Source organism: Bufo gargarizans, chromosome 5, assembly GCF_014858855.1.
Source record: "Bufo gargarizans isolate SCDJY-AF-19 chromosome 5, ASM1485885v1, whole genome shotgun sequence".
NCBI lineage: Eukaryota > Metazoa > Chordata > Amphibia > Anura > Bufonidae > Bufo > Bufo gargarizans.
Genome location: NC_058084.1, coordinates 219,536,511 through 219,552,549, shown reverse-complemented (window position 1 = coordinate 219,552,549; position 16,039 = coordinate 219,536,511). Strand labels below are relative to the sequence as shown.

General features: G+C 42.3%; 1 protein-coding gene across 12 annotated transcripts in view; it reads right to left on the bottom strand.

Annotated features, from left to right (window-relative positions):
- Positions 1-16,039, bottom strand: part of TNS3 (tensin 3) — a 295,492-nt gene that overhangs the window by 143,074 nt on the left and 136,379 nt on the right. For 7 of the 12 annotated variants that reach the window (XM_044294880.1, XM_044294868.1, XM_044294871.1 and 4 more), the window contains exons 2-4: positions 4,199-4,310; positions 3,171-3,208; positions 517-555 (exon numbers count right to left, since the gene is read on the bottom strand). In XM_044294880.1, coding sequence (XP_044150815.1) covers positions 517-555; positions 3,171-3,208; positions 4,199-4,310 — 189 coding nt within the window. The remainder of the gene's footprint in view (positions 1-516; positions 556-3,170; positions 3,209-4,198; positions 4,311-16,039) is intronic. The other 5 variants (XM_044294877.1, XM_044294872.1, XM_044294873.1 and 2 more) reach the window with 2 other exon arrangements.

The window sequence follows — 16,039 nt, the reverse complement described above, 5'->3', positions numbered from 1 at the left end:
TGGACACACGCTTTTTTTGCTACTGGAGTTTGTTTTAATTAGGCGAAATGTTTTTGTCCGTTTTCTTTTCAAGAACTTTCCATGCTGTAGCTTCTGGCATTTTTTCCAGGAGTTTTCACTTCACAAAACGAATGAACCACTACAAAAATGTTAGTGGTAAGACACTTTGGCCCAGATTCACTAAGGTTTCTGCGACAAAAAACTGTCTACAAAGTGGGGAAAATTGGCACATTTTCAGTTTCCACACTTTCTCTAACACGCTTGACAAAGGGTGGGGCTTAAAATAAAGGGGCTGAGCTTCACAGGAAAGGGGCAAACCTAAGGTGCGCTATTTTGGGCCAAAATTGCACAACAATTCTGGAGTAAAAATCTGTCTCCAAGTAAGCCAACTAATAGTCAGATAAGAGAGTCTATCCGTGCAGCAGATTTATCATCCAGCCTGAGCCCCAGTGATAAATCTGATGCAGGTCTAGACAACATGTGTGAGGTTATTCTTATTATTAACTATCCACTTACCAACTCATAATTCACAGGAAGAGAGCATGGAGTCACCACCTAAATAAATGTAAAAAAAGGGAAAGTAGTTACATATACATGAAACCTCGAGGTGAGGATAGAAACCATCATCTTCCTATGTCGTCACAAGATGCTGTGCGCTCCCAATTTTACTTCTATATGGAACAAAGTTATATTAGAAAACAAGCTCCAGCGTCCAAGATTTTAATGATTAAAGCATCCTATTTTTACTAGCCTGTGTTGCCTACCTCTATTAATCTGATGCAAGGCGTGCAGTGGGTCAGGTTACCATTTCCACTCCTAGTAAGAACTTATACCATGTAACACGATCCACTCAATGCTATTTATTCAAAATTATTTGGCCTTATGTGAACAATCAGCCTTAGCTTACCACGACCACTGGCTCCGGTACAGCCAGGATCTGGAATCAATCCACAGCACCTCACTCTGAATAGAAACAGATGTCTGTGTCTAGCCTGCCTGCTTCAGGGTAAGAAGAAATAGAAGGGGGGGGGGGGGGGGGGGGACACCAGTCACCGCCATTCTGTGTGAGGAGGCCTGAAAGTGGAGATACAGATTTGCTCTTGCTCCGAGATAGTAGAACTAAATGAAGCAAAGTAATCAGGATGGTAGTTCTCTAGTGCCAGGTAAAATTGCTTGCATATTATAGCATCGAGCTGTATGGATGGCAATGTTTGAAGTTCAGAAGCTAGGTTTCCTTAAATAAAAAAATTAAATAAAAAAGTACAATCTAAGTTCTAGCCTCATCACTTATTTTACAGTTTATTTTATCCTGTCTTCTTACATTCACCATCTAGTCAATGGTGTATTTTGCACCAGAAAAATTCTTACATCATGAATCAAAAGTGGTGATTTGTTTCAGCTCATTTATCAAAAAGGTGCTATTTTGAAAATGTAGGGGAGATTTATCAAGACAGGCGATCACTGTCGGAGGCGCACACCTCATCAGAAATTGGGCACATTCCCCAGCAGTCACTGCTCCTAAACGAAAATCTGCGACAGCTCAAAGCTGCTGTACATTTCCGGCTTCATTTGCACCAGAAAACTGGCGTAAATAAAAACAAATTTGTCTTCACTATTGGCTACGCCTCTTTCCTGCGCTTGCCATTTGGAAAACTGGTGAGGGTGGCTTTAAAAAGAGGCACTTACAACTTTTTCAAGTCGCATTTAAAAATTAGCAAAACATACAGCCTGCAACTTTTTTAAGCCACTTTTCTGGAGCAAGGGAGATGATAAATTTCCCTCACACATGTCTTTTGTAATTGAAGGTTAATTAGGCTACTTTTACACAGGAGTTTCTGGGTCCGCTTGTGAAATCAGCTTCAGGGCTCTCACAAGCGGCCCAAAACGGATCAGTTCAGCCCCAATGCATTCTGAATGGATGCGGATCCATTCAGAATGCATCAGTTTGGCAGCGTTCCGCCTCCATTCTGCTCTGGAGGCGGACACCAAAACGCTGCCTGCAGCGGTTTGATGTCCGTCTGATGGGGACGGATCCGTTTTCACTGACACAATATAGTGCAATTGAAAACGGATCTGCCTCCCATTGACTTTCAATGCAAGTCAAAACTGATCCGTTTGCATTATCATGAACAAAATGGTAATGCAAACGGATCTGCTCTGAACGGATACAAGGGTTTGCATTATAGGTGCGGATCCGTCTGTGCAGATACCAGACGGATCTGCACCTAACGCAGGTGTGAAAGTAGCCTAGGCCGTCATTTTATATAAGTAAATGCAACATTTTTTACACCATAGTGTTAAAATGCCAAATTTGCAACAATGCATCTGTGCTCAACTGATTCTAAACATGTGACTTCTCTATAGCTGATATGCAACATTTAATCTCTAAAACTGTAACTTTTCGAATAAAAGTTGCATGTATCTGCTCTGCCATGCGCCTTTCTAACAATTTACACTACCACAGAAGCAGACTTAGGGTACTTTCGCACTAGCGTTTTTCTTTTCCGGCACAGAGTTCCATCCTAGAGGCTCTATACCGGAAAATAACTAATCAGTTTTATCCTAATGCATTCTGAATGGAGAGTAATCCGTTCAGGATGCATCAGAATGTCTTCAGTTCAGTCGTTTGACTGATCAGGCAAAATATAAAACCGTAGCATGCTATGGTTTTATCTCCGGTGAAAAAAACTGAAGACTTGCCTAAATTCCGGATCCGGCATTTTTCCCCACAGTAATGTGCCGGATCAAAATACCGGAATGCCGGATCCATCCTTCCGCATGACAAGCGGAGAGACGGATCCGTTCTTGCAATGCATTTGTGAGACTGATCCGCATGTGTCTCACAAATGCTTTCAGTCACATCCAGATCGGCGGATCCGGCAGGCAGTTCCAACGACTGAACTGCTTGCTGTATCACACTGCCGCAAGCTGTTTTCCCACCATGACACCTGAAATCCTGAATGCTCCTTACCCTATTCCTTCACCTAAAAGCATGTTTTAGTCATAAGTGGAGATGACCACTATAAGAGACAACAAATGCTCAAGAAGGGAGGAGGTAAACCATGCTCTTTAGGGGTTAAAATAACTTACACATGGAGAGCATTGCATGTGAGCAAAGTGCTCTATAACACACAAATACAAAGGGATAAACCATGCACAAATGCGCTCACCTTTATTTCACATCTTTTGTGGCAGACATACTTGCACACTTAAAAGAAAAGGAATAGATTAATAGTGTGATGTATTCAGACTACGCTGAGGCATTTTCACAATGCCGTTAAAGGGAACCTGTCACCTCTAGTGTGCTGTCCTCATTGAGGGCCGCCTACTGATTTCAGGAGTCTGTCACTTGTGGGCTAGTGCTCAGCACAGCACTGAAAGGCCGAACCTGTGAGACAGAGGAGACTCGTGCTCTCTCCAGCCTCCTGACCATGACTGGCAGGTTTATTTCCAGTCACGGGCAGGAGGCGGGAAAGGGCGGGGCCACAAGTCTCATCGGACTCCTCTCCCTCACAGTGCTAGTCTAGAGCTTTTTTAGACTTGTATCCGGTCTAGACCCGGGGTCTCAAAGCTAATCTGATATATGGGCCGCACACTGAAACTAAGTCCAGTAAATGGGCCTTGTTCATTACAAATATGAGTCAATACAAAATTAGTCAGTTATTTATTTGAAGTACTGTAACAATAGTACATTACAATAATACCACTAGATTTATGGGAAATTTTAGGGGTTTACTTCATGTATTTTAACAATCTAGCATACTTCTACGGCAGTACGCAGATGCAGTTGAACGTCGTGGCACTAACTGACCTGCCAGTTAGGGGGCCCGACGGGCACCTGTCAGACCTCCACTGATAAAAACTTTTAATATATTTTGATTACATATAAAAATACTTTTAAAAAAACTCAGAGACCCTTTAAATTCAGTTTTGCAGGAGTCTGATTGCAGGCTTCACTTAAATCCATGGTAGTTATACATTGCTGAAAATTTGTCGAATCCACAGAGGAAATCTGCTATTCTAGGGAAGTTTTATTTAGGTTCTTCAGGTATATTTTGCACATGCGTTAGAATCCCGTTTACTATATTTCATTACCAGATCCATATAATCACTTGTACACATAATATAAAGTATTTTACCGTCCAATGAAAGGAGAACGGAGTAAAGACAATAAATATGCTTATTAGTAACTCAATACCTCGGCATGATATTCCCTGGTCACTCACAGGTTGCTTGCAGACTAAACAAGGCTTGGACTTCTTGAAATATTTCTGCTTAAAAGTGTGAGAGCTCGAAGCAATATCTTCTGGCTGCAAGACAAGAGACAACCAGAAAACATTAGTTGCCAACCTCCACCAGACTGCATAAAATACACAGCAAAACCTTTGAAAATTGTCCCTTTACGATTTATAACAAATTACTGAATGTTAGTAAATCAGTACAAAAATAATGCCAGACCGTCCAGATGCCTCAGCTGTGGAGCAATGAAGAACTTCCTATTCTAGCCTAGCGATTCCCAACCTTATTAAAGGGGTTTTCAAAGATGTTTTTAACTGATGATCAATCCGCTGGATAGGTCATCAGTATCGGTTATGATCAGTGGGGGTCTGACATCTGGGACCCCTGCTGATCAACAGTTTGAGAAGGCAGCGGTACTCTGAGTAGCGCCGTGACCTTCTGTCAGCTAAGCACAGCACTGTACATTGTATTGTGGATGTGCTTGGTATTGTGCCATGTGACCTATGAATCTGACGTCACATGGCCTGCGAAAGCTGCAAGAAGACAGCAGCGCTACTGAGATCGGCATTAAATACTGATGACCTATCCAAAGGATAAATAAATCATCAGTTAAAACATCTTGGAAAAACTCCACTAACATAGGGAACCCCCTGAAAAATTATTTGGCTCCTTGGGAACCCCAAATAACATTCCTGCCCCCATGAAGCTTATTGTGGGGCCAGGTGAAGATACTATATATCAAATACAGTATAGATTCTATTCTTCTTGCCCAATGCCATCCTCCAATGCCATCCTCCAGCTTAAGTATGTTCACTGCTTTACAAAGCATCTTGCAGCAGGATGAAATTTGTCTACCCCATTGTAAAATAAATAAATAAATAAATAAATAAATAATAAATAAATTTGGGAAACATCTAGAATGCCATGATTTCTGTGAAATTTTGGGAAATGCTGTTCTAGACCAAAATAATAATCTAAACAAAAGCATTTAAAGTGGTATTCCGGTTAGATTAAGTTTTCCCCTATCCACAGGACAGGGGATAACCATTAGATCGGTAGGGGTCCGACCCCTGGGACCCACACCAAACATGAGACCAGGGGCCACAACCCCCTGAAATGAACAGAGCAGCCGGTCGCACATGTGCTTCATTCTTTTCTTTGGGGGTTCTGGAGTTAGCCAAGTACAGCGCTCAACTATCTCCGGAACTCCAAAAGACATGAAGAGGCCATGCGAATGTGCGACCGGCCACTCTGTTCATTTCAGGGTGGCTGCAGGGTGTTGGGGCCTCCGTTCTCATCATAGGTGGGGGGCCCAAAGGTAGGACCCCACCGATCTAATAGTTATCCCCTATCCTGTAGATAGACGATAACTTAATCTAACCGGAATACCCCTTTAAAGTCTATGATGTATGTTTTTTGGGTCAACATGCACACATGACTGCAACTGAAAGAAATCAGTAGATGGAAACAGATACAGATATGCAAAACCATGGAATCCCAATAGTGGTCAGGATGGGAATGGTACTGAATAAGAGGAGAATAATGCTAATAATACTAAAACTAAGTGTGTATCCATGAAATTATCATGAATTATGCCCTTCCTCCTCAGCAGATGTGGTCTGAAAGTCATTCCTCTCGACTGTCCATCTTCTGTCATGTCATTTAGATGGTGGGCTTACAGGAATGAAGAGATTTAACGGACATCTTGTATTCTGCTGGAGCACACAGTGTGGATGTTAGCACTGGTACATTTAAACCACTGAGAGCATGGTTTATCATGAGGGGGACTTTTTTAGTCAGTTTTTACAGGCGGCAAAAAACTGACAAATGTGGTTAATCTTCAAGTTTAATACTTCTGTATTGAGGTATTAGACTTTCTACACCACCCATTCCCTGGAGTAAAGCCATCGTTTTATGAGACTTAAAAAAAAAATAAAAAAAAAAAGTCCATAATTCTGGAGTGCATGGCTTGATAAATTCCTCCTGATGTGACCATTTGGTTAAAATTTCATCCCGCCTCCCTCATACATGTCAAGCCTGCAAGCCAACAAGATGTGTTTTATAAATGAGAGGCTATAAAAGAGTAAGGCTACTTTCACACTAGCGTTTCTATTTTCCGGTATTGAGATCCAATACTGAACTGAACAGAACAGAATGCTCCAAAATGCATTCTGTACCTTTTTCATACAGGAGAACAAACCGCAGCGTGCTGCGGTTTGCTTTCTGTCCTGGGATGCGGAACAAGACGGATCAGTCATGACCCACAATGCAAGTCAATGGGGACGGATCAGTTTTCTCTTCTACAAGCTAACACAATAGAAAACGGATCAGTCCTCTATTGACTTTTAATGGAGCTCATGACAGATCCATCTTGGCAATGTTAAAGATAATACAACTGGATCTGTTCATAACTGATGCAGATGGTTGTATTCAGCGGTTTTGCTAAACCCTGCCTGATCCAGCAAAAAAACGCCTAAGGCCTATTGCACACGATCGTATGGTTTTGCGGATCCGTTTTTCCCGTTTCATTAGTGTTCCACTTCCATTCTGTTTTGCCGTTCCGTTTTTCGGTTCGGTTTCCGTTTGTTATCCTTTTTTTTTTTTTCAGATCGCAAACGGAAGCATACAATAATGTTTAAACAGTAAGTACATAAAAAAAATGGACTGGGCATAAAATTTTCAATAGATGGTTCAGCAAAAACGTAACGAATACGGAAGACATACGGATGCATTCCGTTTATTTATTTTTTGTAGAGCCGTTGACTTGAATGGAGCCATGGAACGTGATTTGCAGGCAATAATAGGACATGTTCTATCTTAGAACAACATGGAAATACGGAAACGGAATGCATACGGACTACCTGCCATTGTTTTTGCGGACCCATTAAAGTGAATGGTTCCGCATACGGACCGCAAATGGAACACAAAAAAACAGAACGGAAACAAAAACATTTGTGTACAAGAGGACTAAGAATCACAAAACTGCACCGCCACATGCAGACAATCAAAGACTAGCCCACAATGACAAGGCAAGCAATCCTACCAGCAGCAAGCAGCTGAATGAACTTACAATGTAGAATCCAGATTGCTTGAAAGCTACCCGAAATGGAGTCAGCTCACACCTCATCCTCTTCTCTAACAGAGTTCCTTAGTCCAAGCAGCTGTAGCTCCATTCAGGTGGGAGAGGCTAAAACTTCATAATTATGACTTTCTGCAGCACAGACCCGCTTTTTCTTCCTAGACACAGTGAAGTGCCCTACTCTGACCCTTACGTATATGAAGGCCAAAAGAAAAGTTCAATTAAGTGACAACTGAAAGGCTTCTTTATGACGAGCTAGGCCCCCTGGTTAGAAAACTCTGGGAGTTTGGACTACACATGAATTTCAATCCTGCAAAGGCCGTGGCGAGAAATGTCACTACAATAGATGGGGTATTCTGCTGCCTCAAGGAAAAAGTAAGGTTTTGCATTTTTTTTTTAGTTTCATTATGATAGAAAAAGAAACAAAAACAAATGGAGAACTAGTAGTCTTCCTCATAATGGTCATAATCTAAAAAGTTACAAATGCTATTTTTGTAAACTACTTCAGGGATGCAAACACAGCACAGCTATACAATTGTGTACCATTCAACATAATCATTCCGACCCTAAAATATGATCATAAAAATCAGCTCCATTTTGTTACCATTTCATGGCAGAAATGATGAAGAATGAAGATCTACTGCATCAATCTGAGCCCCACAGAAATAGGCAGGATGTGTCAAGATAAGTTTCCTTAAATGGATTCTCTGAGAATTAGACAGTGATGTCCTATCCTCACTATAGGCCATCAATATCAGATCAGTGGGGGTCAGACTGCCAGAACCCCTGCCGATCAGCTGTTCGAAGAGGCCACACGCTTGGTGAGCACTCAGGCCTCTTCCTCAGTCCCATGCAAGTGAATGGGGTTGAGCTGAAATACCAAGCACAGCCACCACACAATGTACAGCGCCGTGCTTGGTAAGCTGCGAGGAGCCTGCAGCGCTCATGGGCCTCTGCAAACAGTGATCGGCAGGAGTCATACCCCTGCCGATTTGGTATTGATGACCTATTCTAAAGATAGGCTATCAGTATCAAATTTCCAGAGAACTCCTTTAAAAATAATAATAAGAAAAAACTTCTGCATAAAAGTTATCCGTTGGTTCTGTACATATAAGCATTAATGGTGGTCGGTTACAGTTATTGTTAGATCAGGCTTTCCTACAAGAATAGTGCGGCCTGCAATGCTAATTCTCAGCATCAACAATACTTGAAACCCAACTGGTCCATGGGGGTCAGTCAGGATTTGCAGATATTCATTTGAAAACAGATACGGTTCTGTAACAATAGTATGTAATAGTATGAACACAAAATTAGGCCTCATGCACATGACCAGAGTTTTGGTCCACATTTTTCGAGGCCTGCACATGGACGCATTCATTTCCATGCATTTTGTCCGCATTTGTGAGGATGTTCTGCAAATCATAGAATATGTCTTCTTGTCCGTTTTGCGGCAGTTCTAATAGGAAAGTGCAGCATACATACGGTCGTGTGCATGAGGCTTTGGGGTCACGATAGAAGTTTTTAATTTCTATATTTTTTTCCATATATTACAGAATCAACAATATATAACCTTACAACTATCCACCGTTTTTAGGATTCATTTAGTCACTTTCAGGATGTTGCAGTCTGACTGTCCTAAATAGAGCACAGAGCTCGGTTACCTCCAGTTGTACCATGGAGAATGAACAGAATGGCCACTGCTTCATTCATCTGGGAGAAATCGAGAAACCATTCTGGCAATCATTAGGGTTCCCAGTGTTCGGACTACTAGTCCCCTATCCTGCAATTTCTCATCATAGTACAAGCTCAGAGTTCTTTAAAACAATTCTTCCTTCACGGATATTTTGAGTTGCAGTAAGGAATAAGTGAATGGTAGCCAGGTAAGAGGGCTGAAAGAAAACAAGGGTCAATGGTTTGGCTCGTATAATGGTATGATCAGTTGTACCTTACGTCTATGAAATATGTATTTTACACAACTGTTACAAGTAGAATTTGTATTCCGAGAGCCACGTGTGAATATTCTTGTCTATAGGGGGCAGTATTATGTTATCTAGATATTTACAAAGCTCGGGCTGCACCTCCAGTAATATGTCATATGCTTTGACCATGAGCCTTATTACAGTTGGTGATAAGAGTGGTAAGAGTACATTCACACGACAGTAGAAAACGCCCATGTTCATAACCATTGCCGTCTGTGGGGCTATTGAAATGGTCTTTTTTTTTTTTTTTTAAAGGGAGTCTGTCACCAAAATAATACCTTTGTAATTTTCTTCTGAGTTTCACCAGCAGGAAAAACGCACTTTAATCCATATGCAAATGAGGGCTCGCAACTGCCCAGGGGCGGCGTTCAGTGTGCCGCCAGCACGGCATGCGGCATCGCTACATGTAGTGCGCATGCGCCAGCACAGGAATGAAACCAGTGACTAGAGGGCGGACCAGAAGCAAACAGGAGGACTGGAGGCTGACGCATGCGCACTACATGTAGCGATGCCATGCCCACAATTGGCATCACAGTGCGCATGCCCGTGCCGGAGGCGCACTGCGCATGCACGGTATGTCGGCCAGTCCTGTGGATGGCGCAAGGGACTTGCAGGGCGTGCTAAGGAAGAGGCTGGGGAGGAGTAATGTAAAAAGAAGGCAGAGCTGCCTGGGCTCCTACACACAGAACGCCGCCCCTGGGCACTTGCGAGCCCTCATTTGCATATGGATTAAAGTGCGTTTTTCCTGCTGGTGAAACTCAGAAGAAAGTTACAAAGGTACCATTTGAATAATGGATAGTTATGCTAGAGAGCCATGTAAGTGGTGTATAACGTCATATTTTGGTGACAGAGTCCCTTTAAAGGCCAGTGCAAAGCAGCACGTGTCTGTTTTGACAGCCAGACAGACCCTATTGAAATAAATGGGCCAATTTAGACAGAAGTGTACCCATGTAACGTTATTAACAATGGGTACAGGGACCATAATATATATAGAAGGGCACCAAGGGCCATAATATATACAGGGGACATTATAGATTCATAGGTACTGGGGGACACAAGGCAGCCATCATAGATAATGATGGCACAAAGGGGGTCATAATATATACTGGGACACTAAAGAGGAGCATTATTTATACTGTGGGGGGTATAATATATACAGAGAGCACTGCAGGTGTTGCGGCTTAAAAAATTAAATTCTATGAAATGTCTGTTTTCAACTAACATAAAACATAGATGCAAAATGGACTTTTAATACAGATAGACTGATAAAAAATGGATTCCCACATTAATGCAAAATGGCCATGAAAAACTGACAGTTTATCCGTTTTTAACAGATGCTTTATCAGTCACGTGACTGCACCCTAAGCAACAAGAGAGAGGTTTCATAGTTGGTACCCACTTTACCTGCAAAGATTTTATAAACAGTGCCCAAATTAGGGTTGTCACGATACCAAAATTTTGATTCAATTTCGATACCATAAAAAAGTATTGCGATACTCGATACCACGCAAAGAAAAAAAAAAAAAGAACACCAAAAACGCTGTGTGCATTTTATGGAACATCCAGCCCATAATAGAACAGTTTTTTTTCACCGCATAGGAAATATTTTTTAGGGAGTGACAATATGTAATACGTTTATTTTTTCATTGTTTATATATTTTATATGTTAAATTGACAAAAGGGGTGATTTAAACTTTTAGTAATTTGGTGGATTTTTAAACTTTGTATTTTACTTTTTATTTACTATTTCCCCCCTTATGGACTATAACCTGGGATCTTTTAATCCCTTGTCCTATTCACCCTAATAGAGCTCTATTAGGGTGAACAGGATCTCACACTCTCCCTGCTGCCCTGGGCTTTGTGCACACAGCAGCAGAGAGCTTACCATGGCAGCCACGGCTTAAGTAGCGTCCTGGCTGCTATGGTAACCAATCGGAGTCCTGTGATTTCACTGCTGGGGCTCCAATCAGAACGGCCACTGCACTACCAATGAGGAGGAGGAGGGCCGCTACCACCAATGATTATAATAGTTATAATACTGGGGGAAGGTTGGGGGCGCACTGCGGCACCAATGATCATCATTAACGCATTCATTTAAGTGTAGGCAGCGGGTGCTGGTAGTGATTTCACATACCCAGCACCCGCCCTCTATGACATGGCGCTGAAATTCCCGGCAATTTGCCGGGGATCGCAGCGCTAGTACTACACTCCCATTGGTGGTAGACTCCCTCCTTCTCCACGGTGCTAGTGAAGATAATATGGTGCGCGCTGAGAGCCGCGCGTGCCATGTTCCTAGTATCGTTAAATAGTAAGACCCAGTATTGTATCGATCCGGGTCTAAAAGTATCGATTGGGTATCAAAACTTCAATACCCGGAGTAACTCTAGCCCAAATTATGATAGGTGCACTTGCTGTCTGCAGTGGGTGCCATATAGCATGGAAGAAGAACAAGTTAACACAGAGTGTTGCAGGGGGACCAGGAGTACCAGTATCCATCCGTCGTAAAAAAAAAAAAAACGACTACTGATGAAGCATACAGCAGACATTTAAATAATTTTTCCCAAATTGTATTTTCACAGGAAGAACGGTCTTCTCATCTGAAAAAGGTCTGTGAACTCCAATTTGTTTCACAGATGTCCAGAAGGGTGCATGAAGCACTACAAAAACTGTCCAAAACCAAGTACAAATGTGCAGTTTAGTGCAGTTTTAGTGTTTCAACTGAAATATTTGCCAAATATATGGTTTTCTCATTTAATTCAAGACTGAATATTTTCCAAGATCTGTACACAAAATTCCAGTATTAGAGCCTGCTTGCCTTCACTATACAGAAGATAATCCAGCAAGCATGGGTGGTTATTACGCAGTGTGGTCTCTTATAACATGGATTTTATTGGTAGTGTGAAGGCAGAATGAAGACCTTGTCAAATGTAACTAAATCTCAGTGGTGTCATAATCCTATAGCCACTACAAAGTGAGACAACACAAAGTGTCAGTTCATAGCTGGACGCCACATCTATCTGCCATTCCTGGCAGATCCAGCAGAACTTTCCCCTACACATCAGGACTTCCCACCTCTCACTACATTGCGGGGCTGTGCACAGTGGGAGAGTCCTGCCTCTTTATTCTCTGCCATATCAAGAATATATAATTGGAAAACACCTTCAAAACAGTAGAGATGGAGAAAAGAGTGACCCGGTTGCTGCCAGGTGCTCTACCCAAACTGCAGTACATGGCTGAGGACAGTGACTGACGCAGCAGTCGCTGTCTAGAAACAAGAGCGCAGCACCCGAAAAAAAGCCAAGTATAACATGATTTGTTCTTTTATGGCATTCAGGGGAATGTCCGAGGTTTATAATCATCTAGAACAATCCCTTTAGTCACCTACTTTTTGTGACTAAAAGGGTTATCTATACTTTTCTATTTGTCTGACACACATAGTCCATAGAGTCCTACTGTAAAACAAAAACAGATCTACACACATACACTCATTGACAAGAAGATGTCTGAATGGAATGAAACTTTCTGTGAGTGTGAATGTACTGATTATATATGCAAGTGATTACAATATTACTGTGAAATGATACGTTTATTGGGGAAAACTGTACAATTGAAAGGAGGCTCTAGTCCCCAGGCTGCTTCTAGTCTGGATACAAGATGAGATACGGTGGGAATGAGGCATACAGGTTCTGTATGGTATCCTGTGGCACATCTGTCCACAGATGTTACAGCTGGTGGCCCAGCTAAATCTGGAGACTGGGCAGGCCAAGAAAGCGCAGTGTTCTGGCTAAGAAATTCCTAGGAAACTCTTGCTGTGTATGGGAGAACATTACCCTGCTGAAAAATGCCATGAGAGGCAAAACATGTGGCCATTGGATGTCCTCAACATAATCGCTGAACTGTTAGTGTCCCTCCTATCACTACTAGTGGTGACCGCCATATTGATGGCTCCCCAGAACATCACAATTGCAGTGTGTCGCTCCACAGCAAAAACAGGACTGGAGTGCTCATCATGAGGCCTCCATACTCGAAACCAACCATGGTGGATGCCAAACAGAACCTCAGTTTGCCACAGTTTCAGTCCATAGCAGTCCAGGTTTCCTTTTCATGACACCACTGCAAACGATGGCTGTCAATGGCAGGATGTGTAATGAGCACTGTGACACAGAATTTCCTTCTGCGAAGTGCCTGGAAATGGTCTGACCAGAGACAGGGGTGTGTAATGAAGGTGCCGCCTGTGTCTGGATGGACAATGAAACAATGACACTGTGAGAAATGCTTCTACTAGTGGTCATTCTGGGTCGTCAAGAGCCTGCTCAACAATGTAACCAATGCATCCAACACCAGCTAAACAGCTAAGTCATAATATCCTAGATTGCAGACAATTCCTCTAAACGACCATCCTGCTTCTCTCAGTTCATCCGTCCAAGCATGTCTAGCAGGCAATGATCGCTCACCAAGAGGGACCACTACTCAATAGTGGCAGCAGGAGAAGCAGTTGTACGCCCCTTTGTGACAAGACCCAGTGTCTAATCAGATCTGCCTAAGACATAACTGCATGATGAGTTTTGCAGCAATCTGACATTTCTATCTGGGTGCGTTTTTTTTTTGTTTGTTTTTTTAGGTCATAGCAACATATGAAAGGTTTGAATTGTTGGACATCTAAGTGCTAAGACCCCCAACAATCGCTAACACGAGGAGATAGAGTTCTCTGCTGAAGACGGGCTCAAGAAAAGTCTATGAGCCCGTCTCCAGTGGCAAGAAAAGAGAGGTTACTGTGAGAGTGCTTCATTTTCATTGTTCTAGTTATTCGCAAGGGGTGTCAGCACTCACACCTCACCAATCAAAACCCCTTAGATCACTAAGGATGGGTTCACACTAGCGTTAGGGATTCCGTTATAACATGGTTAGGGACGGATCCGTTCTTCTACTTATAGACTTGTATTATGACGGAATGCAAAATGGAAGCCTTTAAAAGGCATTCCGTTTGCTTTCCGCGGTAATAGAAGTTTATGGGAATCAAAACGGATCCGTCTGGATCCCGTTATGCAAGACTGAAAACAAAGTCCTGTCGTTAGCCATAATAGAATCCCTAACGCTAATGTGAACCCACCCTAAGACTTATTACAGGTACACTCAAAGGATATTACCTATAATTTGAAACTTTTTATTTTATTTTAGATTGTAGTTATTCTATTTTCTATGCAAGGCTAGCCTGCGCTGTGGTAAACAGCATTAAGAGATATGCTTTATAGCAGCCATATGGCCCATAGACACAAAAGACAGGAGATATTGACTGCGGTTTATGGGAGCGTTCATACAAGCTCTGTGACCTGTGCAGAGGTCACTGAATGGGGGGGAGCTGTGATCATCACCTATTGTGAAAGGTGTGATCCTGTTATCTATGCAGAGATGTTATCCTTCCCTGTAGGGGCTCTTTTACAGTGGCCAAGGATCAGAGCAATTATTGGTAACGAATGTTCATAGAAACACTCATCCCCAGAAAATGCCCCATGTAAAGTTGTCAATGAAAAGGTTTGCTTATCAGGGGATCGCATCTTTAAAGGGCATCTGTCAGCCCATGACACTGGCTGACCCGTTACATGTGCGCTTAGCGGCTGAAGGCATCTGTGTTGGTCCCATGTTCGTACAGTATGTGTCTGGATTGCGGAGAAAATTGATGTTGTAATATATGCAAATGAGCCTCTAGGAGCAATGGGGGCGTTGCAGTTACTCCTAGAGGCTCTCCTCTCTCTGGAACTGCTGTGCCCACTGAACTTTGATAGACAGGGCCAGGCAGTTAAAATGTCATTACACCACCTGGCCTTGACTTCTCCTAAAGTCTCGCGCTGAGCGCTTCAGTATCCAGCACAGGTACAGGAAAGAGTAAAGTTCACTTCTGTATTGCGAGCCTCTTAACTGTACTGATACCTTCAGCTGCCAAGCGCACATGCAACAGGTCCGCCAGTTTCCTAATTACAAATCTGCTGACAGATTTAATGTGACACCCTAAAATCATTAGTGTCAGTAAATTGCACTGTGTAAATAAGGGATGTGCAGCCTACAATCCGCAAACTAAATGGAGGATGAATGATCACAATAACGATCATTCGTCCCTCATTGATTCTGCATGTGACAAATAAAAGCCCTTTGATTAACTTGAATATCATCGATCAGAGCATGTTATTGACCTCGCATAGGGCCATGTAAAAAGACCCTTATCCTGCCAGTGAAGGTAATAAGATGACGTCTGAAAAGTGATCACAGAACAGGAAGTGTCAAGGTATTATTAGGCTAACTCAAAAAACTCTAAAATCTGCCGTACTTTAGTATTTTTAATTTTTTAACCCTTTAGTGACCACCAATTCGCCTATTTGCAGTGGTCACTAAGGGGTCTTAGGCTTGGCTGCCACCTTTTTATGGCAGCCCAGTCACAAAAAATGGATTCGCAAAAAATATCACATCCGTGTGCATTCCATATTTTGCGGGAACAGAACAGCTGGCCCCTAATAGAACAGTACTATCCTTGTCCGTAATGCGGACAATAATAGAACATGTTCTATTTTTTTGCGGAACGGAAATACGGACATACGGAAACGGAATGCACAAAGTAACTTCCTTTTTTTTTTTTAGAACCCATTGCAATGAATGGTTCTGTATACGGTTCGCAAAAAAAATAAAAATGTAACGGACACAGAAAGAAAATACGTTCATGTGCATGATTCCTAACACTGACATTAAAATA